Genomic DNA, 24,395 nt, shown 5'->3' with positions numbered 1-24,395 from the left:
GCCCCTCCCCTCGGCGCGCCGGCCCTGCCGAGCCGGCCGGCCGGCCTGGCTCCCCTCCCCGGCCCCGACGGGCGGGTGGGCTGCCCTGAGGAGGCGGGGAGGGGAGGGCTGGGCCGGCCGGCGGGCAAACGAAGATGCCGAACTTCTGCGCGGCCCCCAACTGCACGCGGAAGAGCACGCAGTCGGATCTGGCCTTCTTCAGATTCCCGCGGGATCCGGCCAGGTAAGCGGCGGGCGTGGAGCCGGCCCCTCCGGCCCTGTTCTGCGGTGCGCGCTGCCAGCCGCCGGCCCCGGGCAGGCTCCAGGGCTAGAGGGGGCGGTGGGAGGGGGCACAGCTGTCGACCCCAGCCCGCTCGAGGTGAGGAGCGGGCCGCGAGCGGAGGACCGGCTGGAGCTCGAGGGCCTCGGAGCACGTGCGGCCCCGGGGGCTTGGCGCGTAGGCCACCACCCGAAGTAAGAGGCAGCTGAGGCGGCGCAGGCTGGGTAACGTGGGCTGTCGCCCTAGTTAGCTTGCTGTGTGACCTCGGGCAAGTCGCTTGCGTCTCTGGGCTTTAGTTTCCCCAGCTGTCAAAAAAGGCACTTGGATGCTACGGTTGTGGTCGCCGGGGTCCTTCTACTCCCCCCCCCCCCCGCCCGCCCCGGCAGTGTTTCTTTTTGGAGTCTGGCCACATTTGAGCTCAAGTCAGGTCACAAGTGCACCTTCCTTCGGACTTGTTCACGGTTCAAGTTCTGGGTCAGACCGTTACTCATTATCTCACTTGCTTAAGGTGGGGAGATAACGGGGGCGGGGCGGGGTACGCGTGAGGGCAGGGGCATTGGTATTGAAACCTCTTCCTGGAGGTAACCCACGTGCTCTGGCTTGTTTTTAGGGAGCGCTAGTGTAGGGATGGCGTTTGAAGGATGAGGATTTTCCCCTTGGCCTCTCTTGTTGATTCACTCATTTCAAATCCATACCTACTGTGTGCAGAGCACTAACGTTAGGTGATGCAGAGTCAGAGGCGAATTGACAGTGTTGTTCTCTGCAGAAAGTTCGCAGTCCATTAAGGAGACAGATGAGTAGCAGGCGATTGTCATATAGCATACTAGTTATTCATTCCACAAATGTTTTTTGAAGCCCTACTCTGTACCAGACTTTGTTCTGAGCAGCGGGAGCGCTAAAATGGGAAAATTGAAGCACCTGCTCTCATGGGAAAATGTACAGCGTGTCAGATGATGATAAATGCTGTGGAGAAAAAAAAGCACATGTTCCGGTCCTGCAGGTGAGGTAGGGGAATAGGATTAGCAGGGGAGGCACAACTGCTTTTTTAAATAGGATCATCAGAGAAAGCCTCACTAAGAAGGTGAATTTGAGGAAAGAGCAGAAGTAGGTAAGGGGGCCAGCCTTGGAGATATCTAGGGGTAGAGCATTCCATTCTGGAAACAATAAATGCAAAGGCAGGGCATGCTTGTTAGAGGCACAGCCCAAGGCCATGGACTGCTAGAATTGGTTTAAGGAGGGAGGGAGAGGGCAAAGATGAGCCCTCAAAGGGTGTGTGCCCGGTAGGGGCCAATAGTGTAGACCATGGGAAGCACTGTGACATTTATTCCGAGTGAAATAGGAATTCCTGGAGAAGTTTAGAACAGAGGGACCTATCTGGCCCCTTGTTAAATAGATTGTAGGGAAGCAAAGGTGTGAGCAGGAAGACCAGTTAAAGGCAGTTGCAATAATCCAGGTTAATAGGAGAAAAGGTGGTAATTAGTTGCGTTTGAGACATGTTTTGAAGGCGAAGCCAACAGTATTTGTTAATGGTTTAGATGTAGCTTGCAAGAGAAAAGAAGTCAAGAATGATGACTCTAGGATTTTTTTTTTTTTTTCAGGGCTGCACCCGTGGCACATGGAAGTTACCGGGCTGGGGACTGAATCTGAGCTGCAGCCGTGGCAATCCCAACTCCTTTAACCCAGGGCTGGGGAACAGACCCACACCTCCGCAACGACTGAGCCACTGCAGTTGGATTCGTTTCTTAACCCACTGCACCACAGTGGGAACTCCTGATTTAAGATTTTTAACCTGAGCCTTTACTGACCTGTGGATGGAAGATGGGGAGGAGCAGATTTGGTGGAGGAATAGTAAAAGTTTGATTTAGGACGTGTGAAATTTGAGAAGCAGTTTGAAGTTTGTTAGACATTCAAGAATAGGTGTCTTGGAGTTCCCTTTGTGGCGCAGAGGGAAGGATTCCGACTAGGAACCATGAGGTTGAGGGTTTGATCCCCGGCCTCTCTCAGTGGGTTAGGGATCCTGGTGTTGTCGTGAGCTGTGGTGTAGGTTGCAGCCATGGCTCGGATCCGTGTTGCTGTGGCTGTGGTGCAGGCCAGCAGCTGCAGCTCCTATTCGACCCCTAGCCTGGGAACCTCCATGAGCTATGGGTGTGGCCCTAAAAAGTAAAAAAAAAAAAAAAGAGAGAGATTAGGTGTCTTTCTTCTTACCATATCCTGAAATGAACCCCAAATGACCCATATTTAGATCAAGGATCTAAGTATTTAAGAGTTAAAACCATGAAAAGATATACAAGTCTCGAATTTAGAGACTTCTAGACTGAAAATTGTAAATATGGGTGTTCTCAGTTTGTGGAGGGTATTTAAAACCATGGAACTAGGTAAATAAAAGGGAGTAGGTTTGAGGATTGAGCCCCGGGGCGTCCCTGGTGTTTATGTTTAAAGTTGGGGGAGATGAGGAGGAACTAGCTCTGGAGAGGGAGGGATAGCTGTTGGGTTGTGTGAGAACAGAGAAGAAGAGTATCCTGATCTGATGGCCTCACCCCTTTAAGCTTTATCTTCCTTTGACCCAAACTGTAGCCCAGGCGCTGTCTTGTGAGTATATTTCACTTGCATAATGAGGGCATCACTAGTCAGTTCTGGAGCACAGGTCCTTTGTGTCTGTAGGTAGTGAGGACTCTTCATTATTCTCCTTGGTGGGTGAGTGTGGCCTGAAGGGGCTTGGTCTCAGATTTGGGAGGGGTTTTTCGGCTTAGTTCAGTATCCCTTGAAGTGCCGGAATACCCTCCATAGTAGTGGCTTTTAAACCTTTTTTGAGTCTCTGTCCCCTTTGAGAATCTAGCATTAGGACCCTTGAGAACAGACAGACCCAGTTTTGTATCAGGGTAGTAATGAACCTGTTGGGGCCCCGTGCGTTCCTGACGGGCAAGCCTTTGCTGAAACAGCCCCAGTGCCAGTTCCTTCGCTTTGTGAGGGACACTCGAGGATACTGGACAAGTTGGGTTGTTGTTTCTTCCTTGCGTTGAGGGGAAATGTGCGTCCCTATAATTTATGCTTTGGAGGTTTTAGTTTTGTCCTCAAGGTCACAGTGAACAAACCTGGGCACCTTTTGGTGTAAGAGCCCTGTGAATATCTCGAGACCAACTTATGAACTCTTCTTAACTCTTAAGAAAAAAAAAATTGAGGTGCTCGCATACCATATAATTCACCCATCTAAAGTGTGCAGTTTAGGAGTTCCCATCACGGGCGCAGTGGAAATGAATCCGACTCGGACTATGAGGTTGCGGGTTCGATCCGTGGCCTCACTCAGGTGGGTGGGGGATCCGGTGTTCCCAGGAGCTGTGGTGTATGTAGGTCGAAGACGCAGCTCAGATCTGGCGTTGCTGTGGTGTAGGCCGGCAGCTGCATCTCTGATTCGACCCCTAGCTTGGGAACCTCCATGTGCCGCAGGTGTGGCCCTAAAAAGACAATAAATAAATAAAGTGTGCAGTTTAATTGTTTTTGGTATATTATATTATTTTTTAAAACTTTGGTAACATATGTATGGTTGTCCCTTGGTTTCTGCAGGGGATTGGTTCCAGGACTCCCTGCCAAAATCCATGGATGCTCATGTCCCTTATACAAAATGGCAGTAGTATAACATAAAGGTAGCAATTTTAACCAATTTTTAAATTATTTTTGAGTGTATAATTCAGTGGCATTAGTTATGTTCACAGTGTTGTACAGCCATCACCATGGTTTCCACGGCTTTTTCATGACCCCAAGCAAAACTCTGTTAAGTGATACCTCCTCTTCCCACAATCCACTTTCCCGTCTCCATGAATTTGTCTGTTCTAGGTACTCTGTGCTCAGTCTCTGAGTAGAATCATACAACAGTAGTCCTTTTCTGTCTGGCTTGCTTTACTTAACATAATGCCTCCAAAATCTTAACTTTTTATCCAAACCAGATCTTTTACTATAGAATTTCAAGTTCTCCTGTATTTGAGAGTTTCTTTTTCACCATGCCCAGAGTTAATTATAGTAAAGTAGTTTCTGGAGTTGTTATTTGAATCAATAACAGTATTTTTATTGGTTATAACTAAGTTTTGTTTGTTTTGTTTTGTTTTTTCCAGTAAACGGGTTGTAGAAAGGTTGACAAAAGGTGACATTGCCAACCTATAGTCTTCCAAAGTTAACTCACATTGTTAACTAGCAATAAAGATAAATATATTTAATGCTTTTAAATAGTACATTTTCCATTTATCGTTTTTATAAATTCCATGCTTTTAGAAACAGCTATTTAGAGGTAACTTAAAATTCGAGGGCAATTAATAAAGGACACGATGTGGAATTTCCTATACTAATACCTCATATCGGTTTAGAAAAAGTGGCACTAATGTACTTTTTCAAAAATATAAAATGTTAGAATCAAGTTACCTTAGGGCAATGCCAGAGAGATAAATTGCCTAAAATTAAAGTTAAAAAGGAGTTCCTGCTGTGGCACGGTGGGTCAATGATCCATCTTGTCTCTGCGGTGTCTGTTTGATACTCAGGTTCTATCGATAGCCCAGAAACTTCCATTATGTCGCACCAAAAGAAAAAAAAAGTTTAAAAAATTGTCTGGTAGTTCCCTGGTGGCGCAGCAGGTTAAGGATCTGGTGTTGTCACTGCTGTGGCTCAAGTTCGATCCCTGGGCTGGGAACTTGAGCATGCTTGGGGCGGCCAAAAAAAATTGCCTAAATCATGATTGCTTCTAGGATGGTTTGACGAATGTCCAGGCCTGGCAGGAACCTGGGGGCAGTTCACCGTGCAGCTCATCCCCAGGCCAAGTGAAGGCGCAGGGAGAGCTAATGAATTGCTCCCGTTAGCGCGGGTTGCGCAGCTCAAGTGCTCTTCTTCCACCTCAGGCAGTGAGTGCTTCAGTACCAGCTCCTCCCCGAGATGGCGAGGTCTTCCAGGGTTCTTTTGGCAATTTAATCAAAGTTAATTGAGAGTTGATGTACTCTACCTTGTAAAATGTAAAACAGTGGTTTTCCAGGCACTCACGGGGGTCCCCAAGACCCCTTAAAGGAATCCACAAGGTAAAAATTACTTCATAATAATGCTCTGACATTATTTGCCTTTTTCATGCTCATTCTCTCTCAGGAGTGCACAGTGGAGTTTTTCAGGAGCTGTATAGCATTATAAAATCATTGTTCAGATAAATTATATATTTTTCTAAGATATTCTAAGTATGATTATCCAGATGCAGGTGTTTGGTAAACATTTTCTTTTTTTTCCTTTTCTTCTTCTTCTTCTTTTTTTTTTTTTTTTTTTGGTTTTTAGGGCTGCACCTGTGGCATATGGAGGTTCCCAGGCTAGGGGTTGAATCAGAGCTACGCTGCTGGCCTATACCACAGCCACAGCAGCATCAGATCCGAGCCGCGTCTGCAACCTATACCAGAGCTCACAGCAATGCCGGATCCTTCACCCACTGAGCAAGGCCAGGGATTGAACCTGCAACCTCATGGTTTCTCGTTGGATTCATTTCTGCTGTGCCACAGCAGGAACTCTGGTAAACATTTTCCTGGAAATGAACAAGATAAACCAACATTCAAGCAAAAATTAAAATTTTGGAAAATTTATATTCACTGCTTTGAGCTTGACAGCTTTCTAAGACTTAGACTTTTCTGGTACATGTGACTTTTTTTAATTTTTAAAAAATTTTCTTTGTCTTTTTGCCATTTCTTGGGCCGCTCCCTTGGCATATGGAGGTTCCCAGGCTAGGGGTCAAATCGGAGCTATAGCCACCGGCCTACGCCAGAGCCACAGCAACACGAGATCCGAGCTGCATCTGCAGCCTACACTACAGCTCACGGCAACACCCAATCCTTAACCCACTGAGCAAGGCCAGGGATCGAACCCACAACCTCATGGTTCCTAGTTGGATTCATTAACCACTGACCCATGACGGGAACGTCATGACTTTTTAAAATATATAATGAAATGTGTTACCATTTAGATGGTCTGCATATCTCACTGAACTAATTTTTCCCAAACTGATCAATTCATGATTTTACAAAAACATGCATGGGTAAAAGTTTATTCAGAGTGCAAGTTCGAGCAGCGGATTTTAACAGTGTGACAAAGCTCATTGGTCTGGTTTCAGATTCCACATTGCAACTAATTTTTAAGAAGTCACCACTTGTGGAGTTTTGGTGTGCTCTCAGAGACCATCCACAGTTATGTGGGAAACAGGGGAATATGGCAATAACCTTTTAAACTATGTATCAGTGTGAGGTCATTTTCATATACTTCAGCCAAAATAAATATGGCAACTGATTAAATACAAAAGCAGATATGAGAACCTAGCTGTCTTCTATTCAGCTAGGCATTAAAGAGATTTCCAAAGATGGAGAACAGTGTCATTCTTTTTACTAAATGTTTTTTTTTGTTTTGGAAAATATAGTTATTTTTCATTAAAATGTTATCTATGTTAACATGTGTTGGGATTGCTTTTTTTTTTAGGGCCACACCCAAGGCATATGGAAGTTCCCAGGCTAGAGGTTGAATAGGAGCTGCAGCTGCTAGGCTATGCCACAACCACAGCAGTGCTCGATCCCAGCCACATCTATGACCTACACTGCAGCTTGTGGCAACGCCGGATGCTTAACCCACTGAGCGAGGCCAGGGATTGAACCTGCATCCTCATAGATACTAGTCGGGTTCTCAGCCCACTGAGCCACAACAGGAACCCCAGGGATTGCTATTTTTGATGAATAAATATTTTTAAAATTTCTGAATTTTAGTTTCTATAATGATAAATATTGATAGATAAAATGCACATAAACAGAGGTTCTTTAGATCCTCAATAATTTAAGAGGTAAAGGGTCCTGAGACTGAAGTTTGAGAATCACTTCTGTAAAATATAATCTTAAAGTACTTTTATATGATCTCATTTAATCCTCCAAACAATGCTATGAATTATAATAAAAATAATACTTAAAGAACACTTCATATTCTGTGTGCCAAGCACTATTCTATGTGTTTTACTTGCAGTTTTTCACTTAACTCTTGCTGTAAATTTTGAGGTAGTCCGTGCTTTCTGATGTCACAGCAGCCGTAGAGATTAGCCAACTCGTTCAAGTTCCTACAGGAATATCTGAAACCCCAAATGAATGTGGAGTAAAATATGTAATATTACCCAAACCTATTTGACCATGGAACAGTTTTTTGGGTTTGTTTTGTTTTTTTTTTTTTTTTTTTTTTTTTGTCTTTATGCCTTTTCTAGGGCCACTCCTGCAGCATATGGAGGTTCCCAGGCTAAGGGTCGAATCAGGGCTGTAGCCGCCGGCCTACGTCAGAGCCACAGCAACGCGGGGATCCGAGCCGTGTCTGCAACCCACACCACAGCTCACGGCAGTGCCGGATCCCCAACCCACTGGGCAAGGCCAGGGATCGAACCCGCAACCTCATGGTTCCTAGTTGGATTTGTTAACCACTGAGCCATGACGGGAACTCCTTGGGGGTTTTTTAGTTGAACAGTTCTTTGACTGGTGTTCCTTGGAGTATGTTTTAGAAACGCTGCATTAGTAGGAGATGACTGAAGGAAAAAATACAAACAAAATTTAAAAGGGAGTGGCAGTGATGGTTGAATAGTACTGAAAAGGAGTGTAAGATGAGGATGGAAAGTGACCATTGGATTTGGCAGGATGGAATTAATCGTGAGGAAATCTTGCGCCATCTCATTTGTCCTGCCCAGCTTATAAATCATCCCTTTGTGCAGTGTATCCACACTGTGTACACTACCCACTCACTAGTATCGGAAGAAACAGTGTGTGTAGGATTCAGTACTATAACGACACATGACTTCAGGCACCTACAGAGGGTCTTGGAATGTGTCACTGGCCAGGAAATGGGGACTTCTGTACAGAGAAGTAGAGGAGCCTGGGGGGGGGGGGGTGCGTGTATGTGTGCACGTGCAAACTCATGCCCATACACATATACATATACAGATCTCATGTTTTGAAATCTGAAAAGTTTCCGTCAGTAAGTGACATTTGAGCTAAGATCTGAAGGCTGATCTTTGCATAAGCTTTCCTGTACAAAGGAAGTGAAAAAAAAAAAAGATAGAAAATTGAATAAATAGCCTGGGGAACAGCCCTAGGATAGACGGGATCACTGTGCATCCATGAAACGGAAGCAAGGCCTGTGAGGGGCCGGAGAGCCGGAGGGGTGTGTGTGTGAAGATGGAAAGGTGGACCAGGTCAGATTGTACAGTTTGTAAGATGGGAGGAGTTGGGTTTTGGTTCTTTATCCTAAGAGTAATGAGAAGTCACTAGAGGATCTTAAGCAGGGAAGGAAAGTTCTCAAATAGGCTTTTTAAAGCATTTGCCACATGGAGAAGGGATTAGAGAAAGTCAGAAGACCAGTTTGGAAGTGGATGGACTAGGAGAGTCATTCCACTCTGCCAAGGGGGAAAAAAAAAAACGCTACAGAACTAGACTCTAGAGTGTGGGCATGCCAAGACAGGCGGGACATGGTTTAAAAAAAAAATTGGGGGATAACTGTGTAACTATGTATATACTTACACATGTACACAGATACAGGTATATACGTAAAAGACATAATATGTAATTTTTATAACATTGATGTAAAACGTATATACACAGAAGATCACAAATCATGAGTGTATGGCTTGTTGGATTTGCCCAGATTAAAAAAAAAATAGAATATTACAAGTTCCCACTGCGGCTCAGCAGTAACGAATCCGACTAATATCCATGAGGACTTGGGCTTGATCCCTGGCCTCACTCAGTGGGTTAGGGATCCGGTGTTGCCATGAGCTGCGGTGTAGGTCGCAGATGTGGCTCGGGTCTGGCATTGCTGCGGCCGTGGCATAGGCCAGCAGCTACGATTCGACCCCTAGCCTGGAGACTTCCCTATGCAACATGTGCAGCACTAAAAAGCACCCCCCCAAAAAAACAAAAGTGTGTGTGTGTGTGTGTGTGTGTATCACTAACATGCCAGACTTACTCTCCTCTGTGGCCCTTTCGGTCATTATTTCACCCTCCCCAGTGGTAGCCCCAGTTTGACTTCACATGCATTAGATTATTTGGTTATTGAGGAGAAGGGAAGTGGGAGAAGGAGCTTCCCTTCTCCTCAAAAAGTACGAGACCGGTGTCTAGAACCTGATGAACTTTTGCAAAGTGAACACACTGAGGTAACGTGGAGAATCTCAGAAGCCTCCTTTGTGTGCACTCCTAGTTGTACCTCTCCCCAGATGTTTCCACCTTTCAGTCGTTACTGTGTTGGGGGGTCTCCAAAGCCACCCCCATATTCAGAGATTCACTAGGACTCGTGGAACTCAGTGTGTAGTTGTACTCACAGCTAAGACGTATTACAGCAGTGTGGTAAGGACACACATCTGGATCACAAGGGGGAAAGGACACAGGTAGAGTATGAGTACAGAAGCATCTGTGTCTACACAGCCTACCTTCTTTATACTCCCTCCCCCTCATGAGGGCTCACGCAGAGCCCACTTTTCCCCAGGCAGTGAGAATGCAACACACATGTTGTGCCATGTTTCTGCCCAGAGACGCCCATGGGGGACCCAGTGCCCAAAGTTTTTATTGGGATCTGGTCACATAGACACTCTGCTTAGCATATGCTAAAATTCCAGACTCCCAGAAAGAAGACAGGTGTTCATTTTAAGTCATACTGTTTGCATAAAGTCTGGGTCCTGCGAGGCCCCTTATCAGTTAGAGAACATTTTATATCTGCATAGGGAACTATTTACCAGCCAAGCTCCCAGACACCAGCCAAAAGACCAACCTTATAAAACAAGCCTTTCTGTGGATAGCAATCTCAGGTCTGCTATGTTAACTTTTTTTTTTTTTCCTGCACAGTCACCAGAGATGTGTTTTGCCTACTTTAGAACTTGGTATGAAAAAGAATCACAGAGTATGTACTCTTGGCTAATTTTGCTCAACATTGTATTCGTGGAACCTAGCTCTTTTATTCATTCTCATTGCCAAATAGTGTTCTGTATGTGATAGAATACCACAGTTTATTCTTTCTACCTTTCTCATGAACATTTGATACTCCTATATTGTGGTCAACTTACGGGTATGTGGTAATATGAAGTTGTAATTTTAATTAGTATTTCCCTAATGACTAATGAGATTGAGCTTTTTTTGTTTTAACTGAGTGAGCATTATTTTCATTAACCTGCTGAGCCACCAGCAAATTCCAAATTTGGCCTACTTCTTTTTCTGTCTTTCCGCAGCATATTGAGTTCCCAGGCAGGCCAGGGGTCAGATCCAAACTATAGTTGTGACCCAAGCCACAGCTTTAGTAATGCTGGATCCTTAATGCACTGCCTGGCTGGAGATTGAACCTGTGTCCCAGTGCTCCTAAGATGCCACCAATCCCCTTGTGCCACAGTGGGAACTCCTCTTTTTTTTTTTTTTTTTGTTGGCCATGTGCACAGCATGCAGAAGTTCCCCAGGGATGGAACCAACCTATCCAACCTATTCTTGATTGAATCTGAGTGTACCTTTTTTTTTTTTTTTTTTTTTAGGGCCACATCTGCAGCATATGGACGTTCCCAGGCCAGGGTCCAATCAGAGCTGCAGCTGCCAGCCTACAGCACAGCCACAGCAACGCCAGATCCTTAACTCGGGATCGAACCTGTGTCCTCGTGGTTACCAGTCAGATTCGTTTCCACTGAGCCGCGACAGGAACTCCGAAGCTGAGTGTACTTTTTATCAAAAAACTGTTTCACCTTAGTTCAGCAATAATACAGTAGTGGTCTTTGTGGAAGGTCTCCAGATGCTGAAGAATTAAAAAACAAACTTGAAGGTCTCTTGTGATATAATGGGTTAAGGATTTGGTGGTATTACTGCAGCGGCTCAGGTTGCTTCTGTGGCACAGGTTCAGTCCCTGTCCCGAGAACTTCCATGTGCTGTGGGCGCAGCCAACAACAGCAAATAGTATTCCCTTTGTTTTCTTTCTTTTTTTTTTTTTTTCATTTAACTTATATTAAATCAAATTTGGTTTTCCTGAACTTTCTACTGGTAGAGCGTATTCTCACATGCGTGGGTACATAGAGCATTTCTTGCTCCTTTGGAACAATTTAGATGAGTGTCTGACTCAGAATTAGTGCTTAAGCATTATGATGATGGCGAGGATTTTGATGTTCTTCTGTAGACACTTAAGCACCAGAAGGGCGTGGACTTTGTCTTGTTCACTGTCTTTAACACCTTTGTGTACTAGATGGCACAACCCCGGCATTCGCAGAATTTGCAGTCTAGTCTGGACATGTTGTATATTATGAATCATGTTTATAATAAGGTAAGTGGATCTAGCCCACATGCTTCCATCAGAACTCCAGTTATTTATAGAACATCTACTTACTGATTTTCTACAATGACTGTGTTTTCCTGTGCTTATTTAAGTTGAAATCCTGAGAGGAATGTTAAGCATTGCCTCATGGTTGTGCAGCTTTTTGCTTGTACTGCTGATAATTGAGTGTTCTCTGCTGGTCGGATGTCCTGGGAATTCAAAGACTTAGGTTTAAGTTATAGTTGTGTTGCTGATTTTGTACATGATTGTGAGAGGGTTACTTCTTTTTTTTTAATTGTCTTTTTAGGGCTGCACCCACAGCATATGTAGGTTCCCAGGCTAGGGGTCTAATCAGAGCTGTAGCCGCCGGTCTAGGCCAGAGTCACAGCACCTAGGGATCCAAGCCGTGTCTCCATCTACACCACAGCTCACGGCAGTGCTGGATCCTTAACCCACTGAGCGAGGCCAGGGATCAAACCCACAACCTCATGGTTCCTAGTCGGATTCATTAACCACTGAGCCACGATGGGAACTCCTGAGAAAGAGTTACTTCTTAACCTTATCTGTAATTGAATGTACTAAATGATTTCTAAATTTCTTCCAGCTCTTGTTTTGTTATTAATCATTTTGTTATCTCATTTTGCTATTAGTCGACCTCTTCAAATTATGTAATTATGTTGAACTTCGAGTATAGGGGAGCAGGAATTCCTGGTCCGTATTATATATTTGCCTTAACATTGAAAGTTGAAATTTAAATGGTGAGATCATATTCCATAATTGTATTTTGGTTTTATTTTTTATAGGTGCCAGAAGTGGGTAGAAAACTGTAGGAGAGCAGACTTAGAAGATAAAACACCTGATCAACTAAATAAACATTATCGATTATGTGCCAAACACTTTGAGACGTCTATGATCTGTAGGACTGTAAGTAACTCGAGGGCTCGGGCTGCTCTTTTGTTCTCTCTCATTCACTCACTCACTCGTTATCTGGTTGAAATGTCAATCTTTATTGCTCTTGGAGAGTAGCATTACACTCTGCCACTTCTTTTATAAAGATGAGATAAACTTGGAGCTTAATATCTATTTTGTTTTTAAAAACTTGTCAGTATTTTGGTTTTTGTTTTGTTTTTTAATACCATCCTGTTTCTGATGCCCCATTCCTACTCATCAGAGGTAGGAGCCACTTTTAAACTTCTTGTGTAGAAAATTTTAGATGATTAGAGAAGTGTGTATTTCAGGTAAAGTTGGCATTTTTGTTTGGAGCAGTTTCTTTAGAGCTTTTTTGTGAGTGGACTCTTCGTCAAGGAATAGAGCTCTTTGCCTTCAGTTTTTCGTGTGCACTGTTAGAACCAACCCGTAGTTTTTTATGTGCCAGATGTAACAGGAGGCCTATCAGGCAATTCATGTGAAAAAACATCTCCATCAGTAAGTTGCAATTTCATATCAAGAGCTGGGTCTCTCCGCCTTACTCCTCCTGTTAACTGAATCTGGCCAAGTCATTGTTCTTCTCAAGCCCCAATTTCTAATAGGAAATTAAATCAGATAATTCCCAAGGGCTAAGATTTTTAGCCCTCTGTGACTCTGTTATTGCTATGATTCATAAAAGGCAAAAATAGGACATATTTGACTGAAATGAAGCAACTTAAAACACTTTAAAAACTAGTTAGGAAGACAGTTTTGTTAAACAAATAATATATTCTGGTTTAGATGTGAGAAAAAATGTATCATCTCAGATTTTGGGATAGCTATAAACTTGATTTGAAGGTACACTATATATTGTTATGCAGCAATTTATTTTGATATTTTTTTCAGATACATTTTGCAGAGGCATCAGAAAACTAAAGAATGATTGGGTTATTTTATTTCTCAAAATTAATTGAAGCAGATACTTGTGAAGTCATTGGGAGGTGAGCCAATTCCGGTTCAACAGTTTAATCACAAATATTTGAGGGATATTTTTGCCTTGCTTTGTAAAATAGTAATGATCAAAATAAGAGATTTCATATGTTTAAAAGGCAAATTTGATGTTCTTAACATTAAGTAAAAATATCCCAAATTACTATTTTAAATACATAAACCATATGTACTTTTATATTTTTATTTTAGTAATAAATATGGTCTCTTAATAATTCCACCAAGAGGAGTTCCCATTGTGGCACAGTAGTTAATGAATCCGACTAGGAACCATGAAGTTGCGGGTTCGATCCCTGGCCCTGCTCAGTGGGTTAAAGATCCGGCGTTGCCGTGAGCTGTGGTGTAGGTTGCAGACGCGGCTCGGATCCCAAGTTGCTGTGGCTCTGGTGCAGGCCGGTGGCTACAGCTCCGATTAGACCCCTAGCCTGGGAACTCCATATGCCGCGAGAGCGGCCCAATAAATGGCAAAAAGACAAAAATAAAAATAAAAAAATAATTCCAACAAGAGTAATCTGAGAAATATATAGTTCACTTTCATATTCTTGATTAGTCAGAGCATAGAACAGAACTCTTCACTTTTTAAATTTCCACATAATTCTTTAATCTTGATTAAATTAATGAAAATATGAGAAATTTTCTTTCCACGCATGTAGAAGATATTGCTGTTAAAAGTTGGGTTATCTAATATTTTATACCCAAATGTTTTAGGAGTTTTGACTTCGTTAGTTTCACATTTAAGATCTCATCAGTAAACGTTTGTCTAGTTCAACCAAAGCCAGATATTATCTTTGATGCTAGAGTAAGATCATTGCTTTATGCTCAAACCTTAATTCAGTTAAATATTAAATCTTGATCCTGAATTAAAATTACCATGCACATGAATTGAATATAGCCCTTTTTGGCATGTTTTTACTTATAAACAGATGTTAAAAGTTGCATGTTTTTCACTCATATATTGTTTTCTGGTCTAAAATGTCTTTGCTTTATAGCAAATTAATTTTATTTGAGTTTAGAAAATTCTGAAGAACGTTTTATGCCTCTTCTCTATTTAACTGGTAAGATATCAAGAGTTGACTGGGATGTGGGTATGTTTGCTTTTTGAGATGTTTGCCAAGTAGGAAAAATGAGACACCTGGGGTATAGTTTAGTTTTTGTTCCCTTCATTGCTGGTGTTATAATCAGTTCCTGATTCAAACTCCCTAGTAGACTCAAGATAATTGGCCCAACACTAGAAGCTGAGTGTCATTAAGATACATATTTTCTTCTTTGTGTCTTCTATGAGGCATGGGCTTAAACTAGAAAATATTGAGTCTAAATAGAAATTCTTCCCAAATGTGTTTTATAGCTCTTTAGATAAAACGTAAGACAGTATGTTCCCCTTAGTTATATATTTTTCCTTCGTATTTCCTAACCTTTCCTTGGGAACATAGCAATTGTTGTTTTTGTTTGGCATATACTTTGAATATGCTTTAATAGTCAGCTTTGAAACAATCACTGATCCCAAGAAAGCTTCTTAAAATGAAGTGTGTTTTGTCTTTATCAGTGCAAATTCAGAAAGAAATCAAAGGCACTGTTTCTTTGGACTAGCTCGGGGAGTATTCTAGCAGTTACTCAATTTTTTATTCTACCAACTTCTTTTCCCCACTTTATCTCCTTTGGCTTGGCTGTGGAAGACTTTGGTTTGGCTGCCTCCAGCTTCTAGCCAGATTGGATTAGGTTAACAGGAATTAGGATAGAGAAGGTCATCCTTAAAGGAAGAGAACATTGGAATTAGAAGGGAATTTAGAAATACCTAGTTCGGTGCAAAAGTGTGATTATGTTTATTACTTGTGTTATGAGTGATTTCAGGTGGCACATGAATCAGTTTTTATAAGTCTTTTAATATGTGTTAAAATATAATTAGCTCATCAAATCATTTTACAGTTCTTACTGCTTAAGACAATGTTAACTTAAAAAGTGAGCAGATCGTGTAAATGTGCAGATGGTTGTGTAACTGAAACGGCAAACATTATGACCATAAGTATATGAATAACTTCATTTTAGGAAGTGTTGATCTAATTGAATAACTCAGTTTTATTCAGAAGAGGAAACTGAGTCCAAAAAGGGAAAGTCTTTGGCCAGGGTCTCAGAATGAGTCACTGGTAGAGTTGGGACTAGCTCCTAGTTCTCCTAGGTTCAATATTATTTCACAACACCTGATGTTTGTCAGTAATACTAGCAAAAGTGGAGTGCGCGGCAGTAAAGGAGGGAAGAATTATGATAGAACATGCAAGAGGATAGATTATTTGAGAAACTTTATGCCTGTTCTGGTTTTGGTGGGCTTATGGAAGGGCAAAACAGATAAAAGTAGTCAGGAAATCATATTAGAAAAATATATGCAAAATGCAAATATGTTTTATTTTTTTATATGTAGCATCAGTTCAGTTCCTTTATTTGTAAAAGTAAGATAACCAGAAGGGCAAATGCAAAAAGAATTAGAAGTCATAAGCTGATCTGGACTGTCAGCATCAATTCTGCGAGTCTCTACACTGTAGAGTTGGAGTTGAAGAAGCACTGGGGAAATCATTAACACAGAAGTTTATTTACGTTGATGCATTCTAAAGGACCGTCTTTGAGTTAACCTACTTTTCTTTTTCAGAGTCCTTATAGGACAGTTCTTCGAGATAATGCAATACCAACAATATTTGATCTTACCAGCCATTTGAATAATCCACATAGTAGACACAGAAAACGAATAAAAGAATTGGTATGTCAGTGTGTTTCCAGCTTTCCCATTCCCCATAATATGAAATCAAGTATAAATGCATTCCTGTTAACATTGAACCAAGTTACCCTCTACTTCAGAGGTAGTATTATGGGAATGAATGCTGTGGTTATTATTGAAGTAGCCTGGCTATAAGATGATTGGTTTGTTTTAGTATTTAAGTTGGAAAATCTCCCCAAGTTTAGCCATTTGATACTCATTGACCTGAGCCAAAGTGTGCTGTTAATGACAGGCCCCTTGCTCATTCTCTTCTAGAGAAGAAGGAAAAACAAAACCAACCCACCTTTTCTTTTGTAGTAAGGAAAGTGGAGCTGAGGTATATTTCCAGAATTCAGCACCAGAGGAATAAAGGGCAAGTATAGAAGTTAAGACATGGGTAGTTTTACTAGAGATAAGAATTCTGTCAGTATTAGGTACTGTTAGGGTGTATAGAAAGTAAGATTTTAAGTCTATGTGGCGTCTTTGTACATGTTTTTATATTCCTTTGATATCCCTTTTTAAAATTTTATTAAGGTATCGTTGATATACAGATACCTTATATACTATACCTTATATACTAATACAGAGTTGTATTAGTTTCTGCTGTACAGCAAAATGATTCAGTTACCCATTATGCTTTATCACAGGATATTATAGTTCCCTGTGCTATATATAATGTATATTCTATATGTAATAATTAGCATCTGCTAACTCAGTATCCTTTAGTTCTTAGGATTGAAACCTATGTGGCTTTTATTGACCTCAAATGAACAAAGTTAAATTACTCAGACTCCCCAGACCATGGCTTTCTCTCATCATTGCCACTAGGAAGGCCCTTATTTGGTTTATTTTTTTTTTTTCCTTCTTGCATTATTACCATTCCCGTTCCTCCCCTCCCTTTTGGTATCCATGCTGGTATACTTAATAAAGTCATTTCAGCTCACCCACTGTATGCTTTTTAAATATGACACTTATCCAATTTTCCTCATTTTCTATATTTCCTTTCCATCTTTAGGTCTTTGAACCATTCAAATTTGTGTTTTATGGTGTCCAGTGGAGATCTAATTTTATTTTTCTCTTTCTAGAGAACAGATTTGCCCAACATAGTCTGTTAATCCATCCGGTATAAGATGCCACCTCTGTCATAGACCAAGTTTATGTATATGCAAGGCTGTTTCTGGGAGCTCTGTTTTGTTCCATTGGAAGATTTGTCTGTTTTCAGCTATGCGATACTGTTTTTATTACCATCACTTTATAGTATCTTTTATTCAAATAGGGCGATTTCTTAATTCTTCTTTTTCAAAATTATCTTAAGCTATTTGTAGACCTTTTTCCTCCATGTGAGTTTGAGAATCCTTTTGTCATGATCTAGGAATTCTTTTCAGATTTTCATTATAAATGCTTTGAATTAATATCTTCACAATATTAATTAGTCCCATCCATATATAGGAAAAAAACCTGAATAAAATAGGTATCAAGTCACAACAATTATTGACAGAACTAAATACTGATTCTTTGAAAAGACTCTTAAAATACTTGGAGTGCAAGAAGTTAAAAATTCGAAAAAAATTTCAGGGTTTTTCTTGCTCTTCTTTAGAAGAGAGTTTGTACATTCCTTCTTAACTTAATTACTTTGTAAATACATTGTATTTCTGGATGAGATTGTTTCCAATTTTGAAGACCTTTTTTTAAAAAATTAATTCTAATAGTCTACTGAGCTTTCTACATAGTCAGTTGTATCACCTACAGATAAAGGCAAATTTGCCTCTTCTGTCATTTCTTCCAATTTTTTTCCCTGTTGCCTGTCGTATTGTTCAGTCAGGATCATCTGTACTGTATTGAATAGTCCTAGTGATGTTTCAGTCAGTACACTTTGCCTTATTATTGGTGTTATGGTTATTGTTATTATTAGGTATGATGCTTTTATTGGTATTGTTAGATAATTTTTATCGAGTTAAAGAAATTACCTTCATTTTCTTCTAGTCCTTATATTTGAGAGTTTTTGTCATATTTGTTGAACTTACCATATATTTTCATTGCATCTTTTGAATACTCATTTTTTTCCATTGTTTAATTCTGTGGATAAGGTTGATGGATTTTCTGATGTTAAAACATCTTTGTATTCCTGTAATGAACCCTAATTGATTGCAATGTAGCTCTCTTCATTTTTATATACTATTAGATTCAATTGGTCAATATTTTTTTATTTTATTTTACTCTTTGTTGGTCAATATTTTATCGTGGGTTTTGTGGTTACAGTTATAAGTGTCGTCCTGTAATTTTCTTCTTATGTATACCTCTTACCTAGTTGTGATATCAAAGTTCTGTAAGCCTCATAAAATGAGTTGGATAGCTTTTCTTTTTAATTTTTTTCTAGAAAAACTATGCATAAGGTAAATACTGTCTGCTCTTGAAAGTTGGCTTGAACTTGGTAAAACCATCATCTTGGGATAGGTGAGGGAGTATTTTCATACCATTTCTATTTATTTATTGGTTTCTCTTTCTTCTTGTGTGCTATATGTTTCCAAAAGTTTATGAACTTCATTTAGGATTTTGGGATGCTTGTCTTTCTCTGCTCCTGAAATTATTTTAATTAGTCTTTTCAGAGAAACAGTAGTTTTATCACTGATTGCTGCACTTGTGAACTGTTTTATTGGTTTCTTCTTGATTTGAAGGGTTTATATTGTGGTTCTTTTTAAGTTTCTTGAATGTTTAACTCATTTATGTGTATTCAGAGCTATAAATGTCTATGTTTTAGCTGCAGCCTACAATTTTAGACATATAGTGCTTTCATTGTTCAGCTCTGAGTGTTTTGTAATTTTTTCTGTTTCTTTAACATAATTTTTGTTTTTAGTTTCCAGACTTGGGTTTATTTTTTAACCCCCCCCCCCAGTGTTATTAAGTGATTCATAGTGGGTGCATATAGTTTATGTCATATTCTTTCTAGTTTTTTTGCATCCATTATTGCTGTTGAAGTCTGATGCTAGCCTGATTCTTGTTCCTTTTTAGGTAACTGCTTTTTTCTCCCTCAAAGCCTTCAGTGCTTTTTCTTTATATTTGACATTTTAAATTTCACTAAACTATATTTAGAGGTTTTTCCTTATCCAGACTTACATCTTTAAGTTCTGAGAGATCTTCAATTTTTCATTTTCTTGTACATTTCTTCCCCTCCATGTGTTTGTTTTTCTGGAACTTCTCAGAGATGAATGCTGACATGAATACGCAGCAGTCTCCCACATCAGCTTTCTTAGTAATACGCACCAGGGTGGGGAGGTCAACCACTTCCCATCCTGTAGCTGTCATTTCTCTCTTCTCTGCCCTTGAGGAACTTCAGATACTTTACAGCAGGCACACTTTTCCAGATTTTCTGTCCTTGTAACATAGGATAAGGAGGGAAGGTTCCAGATTGGCTAGCCTGCTGATGTTTCTTGCTTGTTACCAGTATCATGTTCCATACTTCCCCGCAGGTACCCTGCTACCTCCACTTGTCACTGGTACTCCTGCTTTCATGCCCCAGAGTAGTAATGGGATGGGTTGTGATCTGAGAATTGTGGTGGATTAGAGAGAGAGAGAGAACAGGACACAACCGAAAAGCTCTTACTTAGCCTCACCCTTGCAGGTCACTTGGCTCTCCAGGCTGTGTTGTGCATGTATCCATTTCCCTTCCGTATTGGCAGTCTCACTTCCCACTTCCCAGAGATTTCTCATTGCTTTTGTGTGAGGGTCTGGGATCCAGCAGCTCTGTTTCACATGGTGTCCCCTGGGGTTACATTAGGCAGGGGCACGGATTTGACCCCAAGTGCTATCGTATACTTTCATGCCTTGCATTAGCCGGTAAACACTTGTAACCCCAAATGATGATGATTTAGCTATAAAGTAAGTTAATGGATAGATTCTTTACCCTCTGGTGTTTTATTATAAGCTTGATGTCATTAGCAAATGATTGTCTGGCTTTCCTGTCACCTGTCTGCTTAAAGAATTATTCCTTATGAAGAATTTATGCTTTTGAAAGAATTCAATTTGATTCATAATTATGCTTTTGACTTCTGAGTCTGTGATGACACACTAGATGGAGTCCAGTTTTCTCAAAGATTGTTCTTTTTTTCTTGTCCTTTAGAGTGAAGATGAAATCAGGACACTGAAACAGAAAAAAAGTAAGTGATAGTGTTAATGACTCAACTTCTGAAGGCCTTTTAAAAAGGCCTTGACCCGGGAAGGACAAATGAACATGCTGTATGTCCAAAGCCCTGCGTGAGAATGATGCGGAAGTGTGGTAGGCCTCGTCCTGTGGTCTGGGCTTGTCTTCCTGGTGCCACTGTGCTGTATCCTTGGCCTTCTCTCCGCTGGGAGCTCCCAGTGTGGGAGGGTGGCAGGCGCGTGGGCAGAGGGTCCCAGTGTAGGGAGGAGAGGAGCAGAATCTCTGCCCGTCCAGTATGTGGTGCGCACTGAGTGCTTGGTAAACGTTTGAGGGATAGATGCTGTTGAGACACTTGGCCTTACAGAGAGGAGGAGCCCCGGGGGCCCTTCTCCAGGGACTCGGGCCTGGCCGTGTGGTGTCCCCCGAGAGTGAGGACTGGCCGTTGCTTTTGTTCCTGTCAGTTATTACCGTTACTCCTCCTTCCCTGTTTCCTCCTCCCCCCCCCCTCCTATTTACTAGAATTATTAATACAACTTCTTGGTGAGTGTTTACTCTGTGCCAAGTCATTATTCTAAGTATTTTACTTATATTCATGTCATTCTCACGATAGCCTGAAGTAGGCACTGTTACTTTCCCTGTTTAGAGATGAGGAGACGTGGATTCAGTCAAAGGAGGGAGTGCAGTGCCCTGAAACAGGGTGGCCAGGTTTGGGCAACCACACACTCATTTTGTGGCGCTTCGATCATAATCCATGATGATTAAAAAATGAACCTGGAGGGACCCCAGGGGCCGGGACTGGCAGGGTTTTGTATGTGGCCGTGGTCAGGACCCTTCACCTCAGGGCCTCGGTTTTCCCATCCAGATGGGAAGAGATTAGGCCAAGATTTCTGACATCGTAATACTATCCCTAAAAATTGCATGAATATATTTTGTACTGTATTGATTTCTATACCTGTCTCATCTCCCATGGAAAACCGTAGCTTCATGGTTTGATAGAAACTGTTAGCGTGGGCCTTGGAGCCAGGCAAGCTTAGATTTCAATTTTACCTCAGTCTGTGACACTGGGCAATTCTTTTGTGCCCTCAGGCGTCACATGGGGTTGAAACCACCTCCTCGTAGAGAGCCCAGTGTGCGGTAGAGAAAAGTATTAGTTCTCGACAAGTATTAGTTCTCTTCCCCGTCCTTTCTCTGAGGGCGTCGACTGTCTGTTGTTATTCTGTGTATGTGACACGCCTTCTTAAGTATTTATAAGAAATCCTTCATCTCCTGATGGCATTTACATGCGGGATTAAACTGTCCGTTCGGTGTCTGTCTCGTCCACCAGAGTCGTGAGTGTCTTGGTAATTTCTGTGTCCTAGCCTCTGGTCTGATAGGTGCCCCCTGAGTGCTGCTGCATGAATGAGTCTGTGGATGTTAAATATTTAATCAAAAATTAGCTCTTTTTGTTTATGTGATTCCTTATGAGCCTGTTTATAAAATTAATGAATTGTTTTCCAGTTGATGAAACTTCTGAACAGGAGCAAAAACATAAAGAAATAAACAACAGCAATGCTCAGAACCCGGGTGCAGAAGAAGGGGGTGAGGAACAGGATGAAGATATTTTACCTTTAACCCTTGAGGAGAAGGAAAACAAAGAATACTTAAAATCTCTATTTGAAATTTTGATTCTTATGGGAAAACAAAACATCCCTCTGGACGGACATGAAGCCGATGACATCCCAGAAGGTCTCTTTACTCCTGACAACTTTCAGGCGCTGCTGGAGTGCCGGATAAATGCTGGCGAAGAGGTTCTGAGGAAGCGCTTTGAGACAACAGCCGTCAACACGTTGTTCTGCTCGAAAACGCAGCAGAAGCAGATGCTGGAGATCTGTGAGAGCTGCGTCCGGGAAGAAACGCTCAGGGAGGTGAGGGACTCTCACTTCTTCTCCATCATCACGGACGACGTGGTGGACATAGCAGGGGAGGAGCACCTGCCCGTGTTGGTGCGGTTTGTCGATGAGGCCCACAACCTGAGAGAGGAGTTTGTGGGCTTCCTGCCTTACGAAGCCGACGCAGAGATTCTGGCCGTGAAGTTTCACACTACGATCACCGAGAAGTGGGGCTTAAACATGGAGTACTGCCGCGGCCAGGCTTACATTGTGTCCAGCGGCTTTTCTTCCAAGATGAAGGTCGTCGCTTCTAGACTTTTAGAGAAATATCCCCAAGCCATCTACACTCTCTGCTCTTCCTGTGCCTTAAACACGTGGTTGGCGAAATCAGTGCCTGTTATGGGAGTGTCGGTCGCATTGGGAACAATTGAGGAAGTTTGTTCTTTTTTCCATCGGTCACCACAACTGCTGTTAGAGCTTGACAGTGTAATTTCTGTCCTCTTTCAGAACAATGAAGAAAGGGGCAAAGAGCTGAAGGAAATTTGCCACTCTCAGTGGACAGGCAGGCACGATGCTTTCGAAATCTTGGTGGACCTCCTACAAGCACTTGTTTTATGTTTAGACGGGATAAACAGTGACACAAATATCCGATGGAATAACTGTATAGCTGGCCGAGCATTTGTGCTCTGCAGTGCAGTAACAGATTTTGATTTCATTGTTACCATTGTTGTTCTTAAAAATGTTCTCTCTTTTACAAGGGCTTTTGGGAAAAATCTTCAGGGGCAAACCTCTGACGTCTTCTTTGCAGCCAGTAGCTTGACTGCAGTGCTACATTCACTGAATGAAGTGATGGAAAATATTGAAGTGTATCATGAATTTTGGTTTGAGGAAGCTACCAATTTGGCAACCAAACTTGATATTCAGATGAAACTCCCAGGGAAATTTCGCAGAGCTCAGCACAGTAACCTGGACTCTCAGCTAACCTCTGAGAGTTACTATAAAGAAACTCTAAGTGTTCCAACGGTGGAACACATTATTCAGGAACTGAAAGATATATTTTCAGAACAGCACCTCAAAGCTCTTAAATGCTTATCTCTGGTACCCTCTGTCATGGGACAGCTCAAATTCAATACTTCGGAGGAACACCATGCCGACATGTACAGGAGTGACTTACCTAATCCTGACACGCTCTCTGCTGAGCTGCATTGTTGGAGGATCAAGTGGAAACACCGAGGGAAAGACATAGAACTTCCTTCCACTATTTATGAGGCCCTCCATCTGCCGGACATCAAGTTTTTTCCTAATGTTTATGCGTTGCTGAAGGTCCTGTGTATTCTTCCTGTGATGAAGGTTGAGAATGAACGCTATGAAAACGGGCGGAGGCGTCTCAAAGCATACCTGAGGAACACTTTGACAGACCAAAGGTCAAGCAACCTGGCTTTGCTTAACATAAATTTTGATATAAAGCATGATTTGGATTTAATGGTAGATACATATATCAAACTCTATACAAGTAAGTCAGAGCTGCCTACAGATAATGCAGAAACCATTGAAAATACCTAAGAGACTTTTAAAATAGGCCTTCTCTTATATTTGATATTTGAAAAAAATCTGTGAAGAAATTCGAAAATGTCTTTCAGGAGATCTGTAAGGGGTACGCAGGCCACTTAATCACTGAATAGCTTGGCCTATAGGGCTCTCCTTGAGTACACGGGTCATTGATAATCCGCCTGGTTCAGTGGCCCCTCTTTGAACTCTCACGCTTCGGAGACCTACCTGTTCTTCCAGACGGGAGCATGGGAAGTACCGTGGTGCCCTTCCGTGTGATCTCTGCTCACGGCACTTTGGAATTATTTCGGTGAAGTCCTAACATTTATCACTGTGGATCCAACTATCGGGTATTGAGTTACCAGTCCTTTGAAGAAATAAATTGTGAGGAGGTGTGAGAGGAAAGAATACACTTTATAAAATGTTGCAGTGAAGCTCATGACTGACCTTTGAAAAGGGGGTGTTGTAAGTTCACTGTTAAAAATCTGGAGGGGACAGTTAAGGGGATTCCCAAACAGTAGGAGAAGCAGGCGCGCTCACCAAACAGGGATCTCACTGTAGCTTTTAATCTTTATCAAATGAACTGAAAGGAACACTTGTTACCATTAAAGTTGAGTGGAAGGCGTT

At 41.7% G+C, this 24,395-nt stretch overlaps 1 protein-coding gene across 1 annotated transcript; it reads left to right on the top strand.

Annotated features, from left to right (window-relative positions):
• Window positions 1-24,395, top strand: THAP12 (THAP domain containing 12). The gene is made up of 5 exons (XM_047752752.1): window positions 1-223; window positions 12,361-12,481; window positions 16,110-16,217; window positions 20,332-20,368; window positions 21,850-24,395. Exons 1-5 carry the CDS (start codon window positions 135-137, stop codon window positions 23,781-23,783), a joined length of 2,289 nt encoding a protein of 762 aa, XP_047608708.1. The 5' UTR covers window positions 1-134; the 3' UTR covers window positions 23,784-24,395.

This window comes from Phacochoerus africanus, chromosome 11 (assembly GCF_016906955.1).
Source record: "Phacochoerus africanus isolate WHEZ1 chromosome 11, ROS_Pafr_v1, whole genome shotgun sequence".
NCBI classification, from domain to species: Eukaryota; Metazoa; Chordata; class Mammalia; order Artiodactyla; family Suidae; genus Phacochoerus; species Phacochoerus africanus.
Note: the sequence above shows the minus strand (reverse complement) of the source record. Positions and strands in the feature narration are given on the sequence as shown.